Raw genomic sequence first — 14365 nt, 5'->3', positions numbered from 1 at the left:
ATATCTTTTTTTTTTTTTTTTTTACTATCATATGACACTCGAACCTTCTGGATTCTCTTTTTCCTTTGTTACGTGATCTTTCTCTTCGCACATATCTCTCTTATCGACTCATTTTATCATTTTATCGTCAATTCCATTTTTACTCAGTGAGGTTTATAAAATATCCATGTGTTACCTTTTATTTTGGCTGCACCTGCCATGCTTCATACAACAACACCGGCTTTTATGAAGTCAGTCTCACGTTCAATGTGTCAGGCTAGAACGGTCGGTCATGATCAGGAAAACCTTCAAAAAACAAGCAAGACATAACAAAAAGAACCTCCAACTGGCCTTTTTTATGTTTTATCGCATGGGGGTATTGAGAACTTGTATATACTGGCCAGATTTCTGATTCCTTACTATACGAGCTTATTAACTGCGACTCCTCTTAAACCTGGACTGCTACTGTGCCTCGTGACAGGTAAATAAGTATTAATGCAAGTACGTACTCTCAAGTGCGCAAATACATGCAATGAAAATAAGTGTGCTCTTGGCGTATAGGCGCAAGCCGAAAGTAAGATTCTCGAACTTGTTTCTAGATAAGTTGTTTTGCGACGTCTGATTGAACTTAATGAGTGATTTTTTTTATCTGTTAGCCTTGAATTTCTCAGGCATAAAATGCGTTTTTGTTATTTTTAATATGCGGTTGATACGGTTATCAATTTAATAAATTGACACACTTAGACAGAGAGTAAGGCATTTATTGATCGGTGCTTTAGTGAAGTGGATAACTAAAGACACTGCCGAGGAAAAGAGCTGGCTAGTGTAGTTGCTGAATATACGCTGTGCTGTTGTTTTGGGAATAAGGGCCCATTTGTTCAAAGGCTGGATAGCGCTGCATGTCCATTGAATAAACAGGGGACTTCCGTTTGAAAAGATCAGGGATGCTCTTCTGAGAATTTGAATTAAATCCCTAAAAAAGACCTATCTGCGCGTGGGTAGAGGGTTATTTACAAGATGCCACTTAAACGGATTTTTTTGCGATTGCACCCTAAAAGATACTTTGAAGGCTCAAAATAGTAACGTTTCTTCCTGAACACCCATGCCCAGTGGCCAAAACCCTCTATTTACACGACGAGTATCCCCGATATTTTTATATGGGAGTTTCCTCTCCGGGGCAGGAATTAATCACTAAACAGTGGATGAATTTCTATCCAGTGGATAAAAACCAAACTACGCTAACAGCTGCATAGTGATTTATCCAGTGGATAGGGTTAATATACGCCTATTAGACAACTTGGGCCCAGAGCTAGAACAGACAAGACTGAGGAACATTCGCCTACAAAGCCGACCACATGATGGTTTTTCCTTTTTTCTCTGGCCTTCAAAATGAGACATAAGTTAAAAAATATATATCAAAAACAACAACAACAAAACAAGCCTCGTACCCCCTAAAAGCGTGTTTTCTATCAAAGAAAGTCGTCGTCTCGTGCACATTCGAAGAAACATTTTCTTGGGGAAAATTACAGAAAAAATTTAAAGTATCGCTTACTTTGTACTCTGATACAATTGTCATCGGTCTTCGTTTTCTCGGGAAATAAGACATTTTTTGACGCGTTTTCAGCTTCCTAAACTATAATAACGTAACGTGCATGTAACCAGGAATTATCAGATTTTTGCGGTAAATTTCTAGACCGGAATTTAAAAGTATTTTACATGTAATGTTGAAACAATTCTGCTCCTTTGTGGTAATTTCAAGCATGCGCTGCACATGACACAATAGCCTGTCTTCAAAATATTGCCATCTTATTTCATCTGTTCATTGTACAGGTTAAATTTCACGGATTTTCGCTGGCCATTGCCGAGCAGGCAAGGTAAAAAAGAAAAAGTAAAAAACTTAAAAGTAACGATAATGATAGATAGATAGACTGAGAGAGTTTGCGTGAACATTTAAAACACATATTAATATTCATAATAAACATTTCACAATTTTATCATCCAAGAAAGAATCTTTTCCAAACGTGACAGCCAACGTCTCTTTCTTTGGAGGGATACTCGTGGTCGCAAAGTATTATTTCTGACCTTGATAAGGTGGCCTGAGTGTTTTCTTCGTGATTCACCACCCGTTGATCTGATTTAGATAACTTTGAATTTCTTTTAATATCCAACCAGTCTTAGCTCTCTACACTGGCTTAGACGTTATTAAATTTTCACGAGTATGTGGATTTGAATTTATTTTCCATCAAATTTAAAAATTACAAAACAAATAGCCCTCCAAGCAAAATATCTTGTTTGGTATTTATGGGATTTTTGCCTCTTTATTGAAATAATATTATTACTTTTGTATCTAGATTTGTCGTTACTCTATTTTGTTATAGGCCAGCAAAACTAAACCACTGGAAGTCCTAGAAAAGTCCGTGTAGAACAGAAAAACATTTCAGTCTGATTCGAAAGCTAATGGTATCTGAATAAATCAATGTCTTGAGTGCCAGATATCTATCGCCCATCGGGGCAAAACACTTTTCCGTGCCCAGTTCTCCAGGCAATCCATTTGCACTTGAGATCAATCTCTTCCACCTTCAAAGTTGTCAAATAATTAACTTTTTAAGAAACACCCTATTCAGTTTAAAAGTTAAAGCCACTTTTAATTAAGAAGTAAAGTTTTTTTCCTTTTAAGAACAAAAGTAACAAATACGACTTTCACTTTGTTTAATAACTAAACAGTTTTACCTATTTGTTTATTGTTCCATTCATGACAAGATCTATTTTTCTTTATTCGTATTACACAGCAAATGTGAAAATCGCTTTTAATTGAGACAGTGAGACAGGTCCATTAAGCTGGAGGCGTTCTGACCTTAAACTGCTATCACAGCCGTGGTAGCAGTGTCTCAATACCAGAGCTATTAATTCACTCCGTTTTTTTCGTTTCTAAAAGCCATCGACACCCTTACATTGCGCCGTGTGTTTATAACCAATAACCTTTCAGGACTCGACATAGATATTCACTTTTTCACTTCCAACATTCTAAATTGGCCTTGAACAAGACGATCAGGAACTCTTCAAATCCAGACTTTAAAACTCTATTGCCAATCTTTTAAAAGCATCCGCTTGCGCGCGTTGCTCTATTTATGCGGATGCGTACGATAAGGTATTAATTTAATAATAATAATAATAATAATAATAATAATAATGGCATTTCGGGCAGTATATCCACAGGGTGGCTCTTCGCCTGCCCGATGGACTTTTAATACTGCGGGTATTTTAACATCTCTAAGATGCGGTTTCGCTATGAATGACCACCCTTGATTTCAGTTAGATAACTGTTAAAATCCCTGCTGTTAAGCCCGTTACTACCTGGAGCCAATCTACATACGGTTTAAAAATCATTAAATTTTCATTAAAATGTTCTTACAGATTTTAACAATAATTTTGTGCAAAATAAAAAGTGTTGCCTGAAGCAACAGAAAAAAAAAAAAAAAAAAAAAAAAAAAATACGATTTTAGGTTTTGACGTTGTGAATCAAACAGATTGTTCAATTATTCTAACATTGCTTACAAATGTTTGTGTTTACATTCTCAAATGAAAAACCGTCCAAGTTTTCGTGGTGACCTCAATATGCAGACGGTGCTCTCTAACTTATAATCTGAGAAAACGCAACGGAGACACCGACCTTGTTCATTCTATTACTTAGCTTTATCAGTCCATGATCCTCGTGGGTTCTTTTAGCCTAATCAATTGTTCTTAGTGTACGTCGGTCTTCAGGTAATGCAGTCAGATAAAACACTTTCCATTAAAAGCTGATTAAATTGATCCATTAGTATCGTCTCTGTACGCACTTCTCGAAAATGTGAAATAATTGCAAATATTCTAAGTTGATATTTTGCTTCTGGAGAAAACAGAATTTAAACGATCAGATTGTACATGATCTATTTTTCTTCCTAACATAAAGTATCTGCGCAAGCAGTCGTAATATGAAATATAGTGAAATAATATGGAACGGATAATTCCAAACGGACAGACAAACTAAACTGCTTTTCGAAGACTATTATGACTCGGTTTTGGAATTTGTTTTCCTCACCCTTCAAGCTGCGTGTAGATTCTCTTAACTGAAGCTGCCATACAGGCCTAAAGGTACGTGTTTGTTAGTGAAAACTTAATCCAATGATTTACTTTATGTTAATATTATAATTTGTTTTGTTAAATTTCGCTTTCTCAAATTGCTACTGATGTCATGTTTAAATTTTGAAAGCTTTATTTGATGTCGATTTCTTTGCCCTGCGTTGTAGAGACAGTTTTCTAACGTGAGTATAAAGCCGTAGTCTTCAGTAAAGAATCTGATTTAGTTGCAATATACGTTTTTAAAACTAAATAGCTCCGGTGTATTTCTTCAACCAGACAGAACCTCAACTCTTTCATTTATCACCGACAGTGAGAGTTGCCAAAACAAATTTTTAAAATTAAAAGGTTCCCCCTACCTTCAGAGCTTTTATTTGTTCCCATTGAGGTTTCCCTTGGTGAAGCCGGAAAGTTCAAAGATCTTTTGAATTGCCTTCACGTTAGTACCAACGATGCGGCCAAAATAAACAGCAGCCAGTTTTGAAGACTAATTAAGCCTGTCATTGGTTTATTTAAAATTTATGAGTATTGGTTAATTAGGAGAAATTTGTGGCTGGATTTTCCCAGGGTGTCATTTCTTTATCCAATCCAAAGTATCCATTTTGGCAGGCGGTTTGTTCAGATACGGATGAGCCGCCCGGGAGGAGGGGACGTTGTTCAGCCTTAAAAGTCCACAGTGGGAGCTTTTGCGGTAGATTTTAGGGTATTGAGCCGAAAATAATAAAACAGGAGATGTGTTGTTATAGAATTGGTACCTCTTAGGGGTGAAAAAATTCAAGCCACGCCCACAAAACAAGATCTTGGTTCCTCTTGGGGGTTCTTTTCATCCCCGTTCTTCTTATATGGGAGTGCCTCCTCGGGAAAAGCCGCACCTCCCCCCGGTAAATTGTTTTTTCTCTTCGACTTTTCAAATTAAGGGAACATAAGGATTTTAGTCTTCATGTGGCGAGCCTCATTATTAGAATTTCATCTTGTGCTTTACTTTCCCTCGATGTGTTTTGTTGCAACAACTGAGTGTGATTAGTATTTCTTTGGTGTTAAATTTTAAACGAGCCTTTTTTCTGTTCGACGGCACATAAATTAGCATCACCGCTGAAAGCAAAATAGACCTTTGCATTTGTGCGCCCCGACCTTGTGAATCAAAGTTTAAACCGAACTGATAAAATTTTGCTAGAAGTTATTTGTATCAGTGAAGGAAAAGAGAACGTAAAAGGTACATTAACTACAGTAGTATATTTTAAGTACCTTCAATACACTTGAATTTATAAGAATCAGTGGAGGGGTGAAAATGGGTGCTGTGCACGAGTGTGGACAGCGGTATGTGCATGAAGGACTGGGTTCGCCCTCGTCGAGTGATGTCGTAGGAGAAATTGTGCACAAAGGAGGGAAACATGATAATATATACAGTGCAATGGATTGTGGGATATCTATCGTTGTTATAGTATTCATTTATTATTTTCGGTACTTAGCTACTCAGTCAAACCTATATGGTGGGCAAATCATATGAAAGGCGTCAGTCTCTCACAACAGATAAGAACTCTTAAAACTAGCGAGCTTTGGAAAGAAATTGAGTTTTTTAACCAGAAAGACAGTCTTCTCCCCGACAAAACGGTTAAGCAAAATAGCATATTTCAGCAAAATATACTGTTCGAGCAACTGAAATTCTGATTCATTGCGTAACTTGTAACCTATTTGTACTCGCTTGTTATGCAAATCCAGGAGTCGGAGAACATTTTAATCCGCCACGTCAGTTTTGTTTCTTTCGAGGCCCTGCTTGCCAGATAAAGTCCAGTAACTATAGGTAACGTATGATATCAAATGTGGATATCGTGGATATCATGCTCAGGTTATTGTGCGTGTTGCTTTTCAGCATTGTTCAGCCGACTGACGGCGACAATGACGCCGTTTCGTGTGGAAATTTCATGCAGGATTGGTATCCGGGTGTAAAACCTCAGTCTTCTGTTGCTCCTTACGCGCTTGAAGTATCCGATGAAAACGGTGGTTTCAGTCAATGGTCGTGGCGTTCACCAACATATGGATCTAAAACACTCCAAACAGGTTCGTATCACACGATGTTGGTTCACTGTTGTTTGTGCGGGTGTTCTGAGAACAGCTTTGTTGATAATTAAGATTTATGCATGCAAGCTGGTTCATGATCACCGTTTATTTCGAGCGCCAGTAGAGCCGGAATGCGGCGCGGTGTCATCATGGTGTTTGAAAGATGAAAGATGTTAATATGTAAATTACAGGAAAGACCAGCGTGTAAGAACCCAGTGATTTGACAACCCGCTGGCAGAAAGTTGCCATTTTAATACCCAAAAATATAATTAAGAAACTGTTTAGCCAAGCAAGACCAAGAAGGTTGGTGTGGGTTACAGTTAAATTATGATAAACATTTTAGCCAAGGAGTGTGACTTTGAGATTGCAAATTGACATTACAAGAAAAGACATGATGCAGTGGTGAATAACTACTTTACATTCAAGGACCATACCCAAGTTTATTAATTTTTGTGGTAATCAACGACTATATCTTCGTCATATAATGTAAGAACCTACTTAGCCTAAATTGGCATTAACTACCCTCTATTACCCTATTAACTACAAAATACAATAACCTATTTATCTAGAGTGCTTCTTGGTTCTCGAACGTGCGGGTTTTACTTGTATTTAATATTGAATGTATAAAGAATAACTTGCATGGATAATTTTTCGAGGGCAGCTGTCAACCATGTAAATTGTTTCCCCAGTCACGCAATGAAAAGATTAACCGAAAGCCATGAAGTGGATGAAGCAAAGAAACTGCGGGATTATAGGAGATAAATAAAGAAGATACCTCCCCAAGCTTTAGGTCACTGCGGATTCCCAAACCTCAGATATTAGCCGAAAAATTAATGTTTCGAGCAAGCTAAGTTGGAGCCGCCATAGTGGTATACCTTGGTAGTGTAAGTGTATTTAAAGCGCTATTGAGATAAAGGGAAATAGCGCTATACAAATAAATTATCATCATCATCATCATCATTATTATTATTTTCTAGGCCACCGATTATCTGTTTTGGTCAAACAAACATTGATATATGTAAACACTTTACGTAATACTTTTACTTCACGAGATAAATATGTTTTTTGCCAAACATGACCGTACTTTTCCGCAACTAGAGTCACTAGAAAATTATTTTAGAAACGCTTATTTGCTGGTGAGTGCTTATTTGTATGACTGGATAGTCTTAAACTCTGCAGGCAAATCGGTATTTGTTTGCTCCTTTAGTTCAACTTCGATTCTGCGTCCGACTAGCTGTACGTACTGTACGTACGGGGCTAACTCTCCCTCTGTATCTACCTCTACCTATACTCTGACTTGTAACGCCATCTTAACACTACACCCTGTGATTCATAGTGAGGCTGAGTGGGTTGATGTCTGGCAATGACACAGAAAAGTTCATTGGCTTCTTGATCACTGCCAAGAACGAGTTTGACGATGAAGAGAATGGAAATTTCATAGCACCATTTCCTGATGGAGCCTCGAGGAGGGAATGCAAGAATCAAACATCTCAAATGGTAAGGCAAAAAGTGAAGTAAAGGCTATATTAAAGGAGCCACATCATGGTTTGAGAACCTTGAAAAGATTTAGCCTAAATTTTTCAAGTTCGGCGTTTGTAATCCATGTCAATCTTCTCCATCCTTAGCCATCATTGTTTCTTTATGGTTTATTATTATCTCTTTGTTGTTTTTCTATCTTAGTGAACTTGTCTATTACTTTCAGGTTTCCTTCAATTGGGTACGTGGTTAAATCAACGGCTCAAAATACCATGACTGTGCCCCTTAATCAATGGAAGCGAGTGTAGCGAAAGGGTGAGCGCGGAGCAAAAAGCAACGAAAAACCGCGCTATGCGAGTGTGCTCGCGCTTCATAATGGACCATTATTTTGCACTTAAAAATAACTCGCGTATTAAACAAAGGTACATTAGTTACCTCACCCTTTTTCTCAGATTGAGGTTGTGAAAAACTTGACAAGTGGCAAAGAATGGACAAGTATTGACTTGAAATGGAGAGCTCCAGAGAAACACCCTGCTGGCAAAATTACCATAAGGTACAGCGGCCGTCAAACTCAGCTAGTATATTCGTCAGGTCGAATTATTTTCAGAACAAGAAGATCTGTTAGATCTTATAACCGCGCTTTTAAAATTTAACTGTTTTCTTAGTACTACAGTCGCAACGCAGTCCATATTCCAAAGCAATCTTTGATGATTCATTGATTACTGTAGACATCACATCACTTGATCAACACACACTCTATTATTGCACCATCAGTCGTAGCCGTTGTGACATCTCCGATGACGTAATAGTCTTAATCTGGAACTTTCTTCGGGATATGTATGGGCATGAAGATACGAACACTATTACAAACCGCTTTCTTTCTTTAAAGTCACAATTAAATTTAATTGTTTTTTTCCCTTGAGTTAAGGGTTAGCAAAGAAGTCACACAAGTCACATAATTCAAGAATTGCGTTATCTACGGCTATCTTTAGTACGGTGGTTATTTCCCTATCAATGACGTAATCTTTGCACGTTCTGACACGTTCTTTGCTTGGCTTGCAAATATTTAATTTTCCTTCCGATCTATGAACTTGCTGCGATGAAACAGTCAAAGGATTTACTTCATTTGCCTAAAACCACAAGAAATACTCGCAAAATTACAAATAAATTAATGACCGTCGCTTCTGCCGAAATAAACTTGCAAAGTAAACACGATCTTATTTGTCACGTAGCGAAAGTGAAAGCTGCAACGTCAGCGCATTCCATGGCTGACGTAATACCTTTTTTCAGCGTATTTATTATTCCCTTTAAATCCAACGCTTTGATAAAACGAAAAGAAAATATATTTTACCCACAAAAAAGAAAACAATATCGGTAAAATTGTCCGTGTATTTATGTTTTAACAGCTTCTGGCGGAAAAAAATCACATGTTGCGTGACTCAAAGTTTGGCCGAGCGGAGGTCTGCGTCTGGTCACCGACAAAAAAAAAAAAAATAAACCACGGGTAAACCTAGAACCGCGCTCGGCCCATGGCCGCGCGGTTAAAAAATAACCCTGACTGTTAGCTCAACAAGAAATTTGCCAGTGTGTGCATGTGAACTGCAAGGTGCACCAAACTCAAGAAATCCTCAACAGTTACCTGTCACCGTATACGGTAATGAGATGTATAATAACATGTCATTAATTGCTAAGTTACAAGTTTAAAAACGCACCGACGTGATTTTAAACCAACAACAGCAAAAGTAACCCTAAAGGATAGAGATATTTTTCTACTGATAAAGTTCTACTAACTTTGAACAATGTTGAAGTAGGTTTTAGCCAAATTTAACCTTTCCATTTTTTTCTTTGAACTTACAAATCGCATCTTGAAAAATAACCGAACTGACAATGAGCAGAGCACCATTGAGAGTCTTCAAGACCCGTCTACGTAAACGCAATGAAGTAATATATTCTATTTATATTTAATACATGAAGTGCCAGCGTGGTGAAGGAACACGGGGTGTACTGGGAAGGTGTCAGTGTCACAATGGGTTGTAAGTTGCTTTGTCGTTGCCTTTGTTTTAGGATCTTTCAGTTGTTCACTATATTTAAGACGAGAGATTTCACTGAAAACTCCAACCGTATTATAATGCAATCTAGCTACCAGAACTGACAACATGAGTTACATTTTGTACATCATTTATGGCATACACACGGCTGATATACGGCATCTTAGACATCTTAGTGTGAGCGAGCCAAAACGACTATAAATACATGCGATCAACTTCAGTGAATATACAAAAGACAGAATATATTTGAACTGCGGAGAAAGATGTTAAGACATGAATGAACCATGCTTCGTTTAACAGTTCATTTCAATACTGTCGTGGTCATTCCCGCCGTGTCCTACCTCACAATGAAAATTACCTCCATGAGATAAAGCCATCAGTTAACTTCTGCCGCTACACTGATTTTACACCTCGTATTTTACACTTAATTCAAATATTTAAGGGTTTTCTGATGAATTTCATAGCACTGGCTGCTGGATTTGTAACATATAAATTAAAGTTTCACAGGAAAATCAGCCTAACAAATTTTCCGGATTAAGTTAATCAAAGCGCAGTGAACAGCGCCGTTTTAACGTGTCGTTTTTCTTGATATGCTGCAGATCACTGCGCTGGTCCACGATGTTCTAACAGATGTCCAAACGGTTATGCCAAGACAAAGTTCGGCTGTACAACTTGCACCTGCGCGGGTGAGTGTACCTTTATGTATGCAATACGGATCGGTCCCCTTGGCTCCGGGGGCACTCCCGTATAAAAGGACGGTTGTGCTCGTCCTATACCTTTCAGGGCTTAAAAAAGCGGATTTGGTACCTCTTCGGGTATATATTAAGCCTCAAAAGGTCCACAGTAGGAGCTTTTGTGGCAGGACCTTTCAGGGTATTGAGCCGAAACAAGTCGGTGTCAGTTGGTGTGTTTCTTTAGAATTGGTACCTCTTAGGGGTAAAAAAAAAATTAAGCCACGCCCACAGGACAGGATCTTGGTAGCTCTGAGGGAAATCTTTTTAAAATTTCCGACAAGCATCCCCGTCCTTTTTATATGGGAGTCCAAGTCTGATCGATTCCTATCCGAGGTTTTGAAGCAGCCACGTTACTCCTCAGTGTCAGGACTACAACAACAGCAACAACAACAACAACAACCATTTTATTTTGCATAATACTGAGAATATCATTCAGTAAAAGAATGTATTAAACTTAAATAAGAAAAAAAAACCACTCAAAATAGTAAAAACTAAACGAGTCGAGTAGTTACAAGACTACTGACTATATATAGGTCAGTTTGTTTCTGATGCATGAAGTGACTGGAGTACAGAAAAGTGACCCTTTTTTTTCTCTCTCTCTGCAGGTGCACGAGCAATAACTGGCAGCGTCCTGGGCCTTCTTTTTATCATCGGTTTTTATATTTTGCTGACAAACTGACAATCATCATGAATCGATAGTTGGTTCTTGCCGAGTTACTGATTGAAGCTTGTTCGTTTCTGCTCGTTGAAGTTCCGTGTAACAAATTTCATAAAAACAGTAGTGATAAAAGTGATTTCTTGAAGCCCAACTAGGAGGAGAGTTACAATGAGGAAATTATATAATTTTCCAGTTTCTATCGTGGGAGAACATATTAAAGGTAGCGATGTTTATTTGCTCGGAATTCGTTTTTGAATTATTATTCAAATTTACAGGTTTTCCCGGCTATTCAGAGCTGCTTGTAGCCCTCTCTTTGTTCTCCACCTCACACGAGAGACAAATCAGCTTTATTTTGTCTAGTTTTCTTTTCCTGACGGATATAGATTGCAATGTTTTTTTTCACGTAGCGGTTATGCGGGGAGAGAACGTATCGAGTTTTAATGACACAAGCTTGATAACTGAACGCTGCCAATATTCGTTGCAAAACTCATTGCTTGGTTAGAGATCAAAACTTTTATGATTCTTTGTAATTAGTGCACCCTACCCGAGGCCCGACCGGGAAACTTCCCTATTCAAAGAACGGCGGCCTAAAAAGGTTTGAACTGGTAAAAAGTGCCCATTTTTAGGTAACGATTGTCACTTCTAGACACATCTTGTTCTACTTCCAATCCCTGATGGTGAAGAAACGTATTTTTTTAATTTTGGAAAACTAGACACTAAATTTAAGTAACATATGAAAGATGGCTACCTTATGGTGAACTTGTCTTGCAGTGTTGAGTCGTAGCTTTCAACACGAACCACTCCACGAAACAGCTAGTCCATCTGGGAAAAGTCCAACATCTTACAGCTGCGGGGGAAAGTCAATTGGTGGTTTGCCGATGGGTGTTATGTTTATGTATCTTTTCATGGATTAACCTCAGATAGTGCTGTCGAGGGCTGACAACAGAGATTATGGCATGTAGGAGCTTATTTCTAGTTTTACTCGCACCTGCGGCTTTACTAATTTCTTTGAAAACGAACCATAATTAAAAGGTAGCATAGCACTTGGAAGCTTATGTAGCATTTTGAACATTTTCAACGCCCACAGGGCATAATTTTCAGCCACTATTAGCATAGCCCCTATAGGTGTTTTTCAAGCTTTGCTGTTCCAGCCTACATCATCAAATTCTGAACGCCTTCTTAATGCCATGCACACAAGGTAGACACGTACAGTGCTTCGAACTGTTTATTGTTAATAACCGGGCTTGCGCTTAAATTTTCCCTTAAAATGATTTCCTTTATTAAGCCAAATACCTGTAGTATCTCAATGATTTGAGTACATGGAGTCGTTTTAATTAGCACCGTAGCTAGTGAGGAGCTTGGTTCTGAAAAATCAAATAAAGATGACATCGAATGGATAAATACGGATGTATATGGATAAAGACGTCTTGTCTTTGATTCTTGTATTGAAATTTTATTAACCTTTCACCTCATCTGTACGACAGTCGAATTAGAAAATAGAGTCGTTTTAATTAACACTGTAGCTAGTGAGGAGCTTGGTTCCAAAAACTCAAATAAAGATGACATCGAATGAATAAAAACGGATATCTAGATGGATAAAGACGTCTTGTCTTTGATTCTTGTATTGAATTTTTTTATGACCTTTCACCTTATCTGTACGACAGTCTAAATAGATCGAATTTAGTTCGCTCCTAGTTAATCCCTCTGTACGACAGCAGTTAACAGAGTTTTTCACCTCTCCTTTTGTCCTCATGCCCGGTCCTAATGCATCGATATCGCAAAAAATATTACCATCAGTGACAAATATTCATAATCCCTCTTTCGCGGATTAAGCAAATCCACTGACTTATGCAATTCAATGACCGTAAAGGAGCACTTTTAAAATGGTCAGAAACATAAAGTACTAAGTAAGTAAGCGTAGTGCTAACATTCCCGGAGTTCCCTTAATCAAACCTTTAATTTGAATTAAACCGTTTAATTCTATAAATTTTATCTGATTCTTTCTTTTTTTTCACACCTGTAAAAAGCGTTTCTTGCTTGTTTTTAATTCCAGTCCGTTTCAACTGATCTTTTTTAATATAACAGACGTAGAAGCCAGTTTAAACTTTATCGGCATTATAATTATTTTTCTTCAAAGTTAACATTTATACAAAAGCAAACAATTGTCAAATACTTGTGAAATGTTCGTGGCTAGTCTTCAGAGATCTTTAGAATTCAAAGGCAAACTCGTTGAGTCTCTTGGCCGAGACGAAACGCCGCGTCAGACTAGCCACGAACATTTCACAAGTATTTAAAGTTGACATTTTCGTGTAAATAAGCTAGGGCTTTCATCCAATACTTACTTCGCGTTCTCCTTTTATAATTTATAGCTTCTGCAGGTGTATCAAGTTTTGAATTCGCAATAGTGAAAGCGCACGGCCGCGCTTTTCCTCATTTTGGGCTTGCGTTTACAAACTTCTCGCGAAGAACGATTTCCTTTATTGAGCAAATACCTGTAGTAAACAATGATTCAGTGCTAATGATGCTAATGACTTAGTTGGGCTTTGAGATGATCCCTTGCACGACAGGCAGTTTAACAAAGGTTTTTTTGCTCATGTGGCAATTAGCACTACTTCATCGATATTGCCGTGACGGTGGGCACCTGTGACGTTCATCACGGTCCCGGGACCATCACGTGATCGTCACGGCTAATTACTTATTTTCCATTACCTTTTGTGACGACATAACGATAATTGGGAAATTAGTATGTAATAGCGCTATGTAATTACTGTCATCAATTTACTCCTAATCATCACGTACGCGCTACATAAGGTGGGCCTATCTAACGTTTTTTTCTTACCGAGGAACATAAATTGCATTATCTAAACACTGATCTTACCGCCCCCATCCCCTAAATTATTCTTACGATATGCAGTTGGTGAACTTGTTTAAGTTAAAGTTAACTTTTCTTCTTTTATATATTAACTGAAAAAACAACATTTCTTGCTTGTCTTTATTGCGGCAAACATTGGAGGTCTATCTACAGCTAAAATCATAATTCTAGTCCGTTTCAAATCTTTGGGACATGAATGGCGTAGACGCAGTTTTAACTTAACCACCTAATTGGTTTTGTTTATCTCCCCAGTTAGCGTCCTCGTGATAGCACCATCAAAGTTGACATATCTATTTACATCCAATCATTTCGCGTTCCGCTTAATCGTTTTTTAAACAGTTCAGATTTCTGCGGCTGGATGGGGTTTCGAATTCGCACTGGAGAAAGCATTCTGAACAGAAACGAATTCTCATTTCCTGAACAT

The 14365-nt window shown here is 38.0% G+C and overlaps 1 protein-coding gene across 2 annotated transcripts; it reads left to right on the top strand.

Moving 5' to 3' along the window:
- The first annotated feature begins 5701 nt into the window (after positions 1-5701).
- Positions 5702-12999, top strand: LOC145497527 (uncharacterized). 2 transcript variants are annotated; one of them, XM_081477344.1, is made up of 6 exons: positions 5702-6153; positions 7490-7650; positions 8082-8182; positions 9604-9662; positions 10277-10363; positions 11017-12999. In XM_081477344.1, exons 1-6 carry the CDS (start codon positions 5904-5906, stop codon positions 11088-11090), a joined length of 732 nt encoding a protein of 243 aa, XP_081333470.1. In that variant the 5' UTR covers positions 5702-5903; the 3' UTR covers positions 11091-12999. The 2 variants fall into 2 exon arrangements, with proteins under 2 accessions (XP_081333470.1, XP_081333469.1); XM_081477343.1 differs by having other exon boundaries at positions 10277-10379.
- The last annotated feature ends 1366 nt before the right edge of the window (positions 13000-14365 follow it).

This window comes from Orbicella franksi, chromosome 9 (genome assembly GCF_964199315.1).
Source record: "Orbicella franksi chromosome 9, jaOrbFran1.1, whole genome shotgun sequence".
Taxonomy (NCBI): Eukaryota; Metazoa; Cnidaria; class Anthozoa; order Scleractinia; family Merulinidae; genus Orbicella; species Orbicella franksi.
Note: the sequence above shows the minus strand (reverse complement) of the source record. Positions and strands in the feature narration are given on the sequence as shown.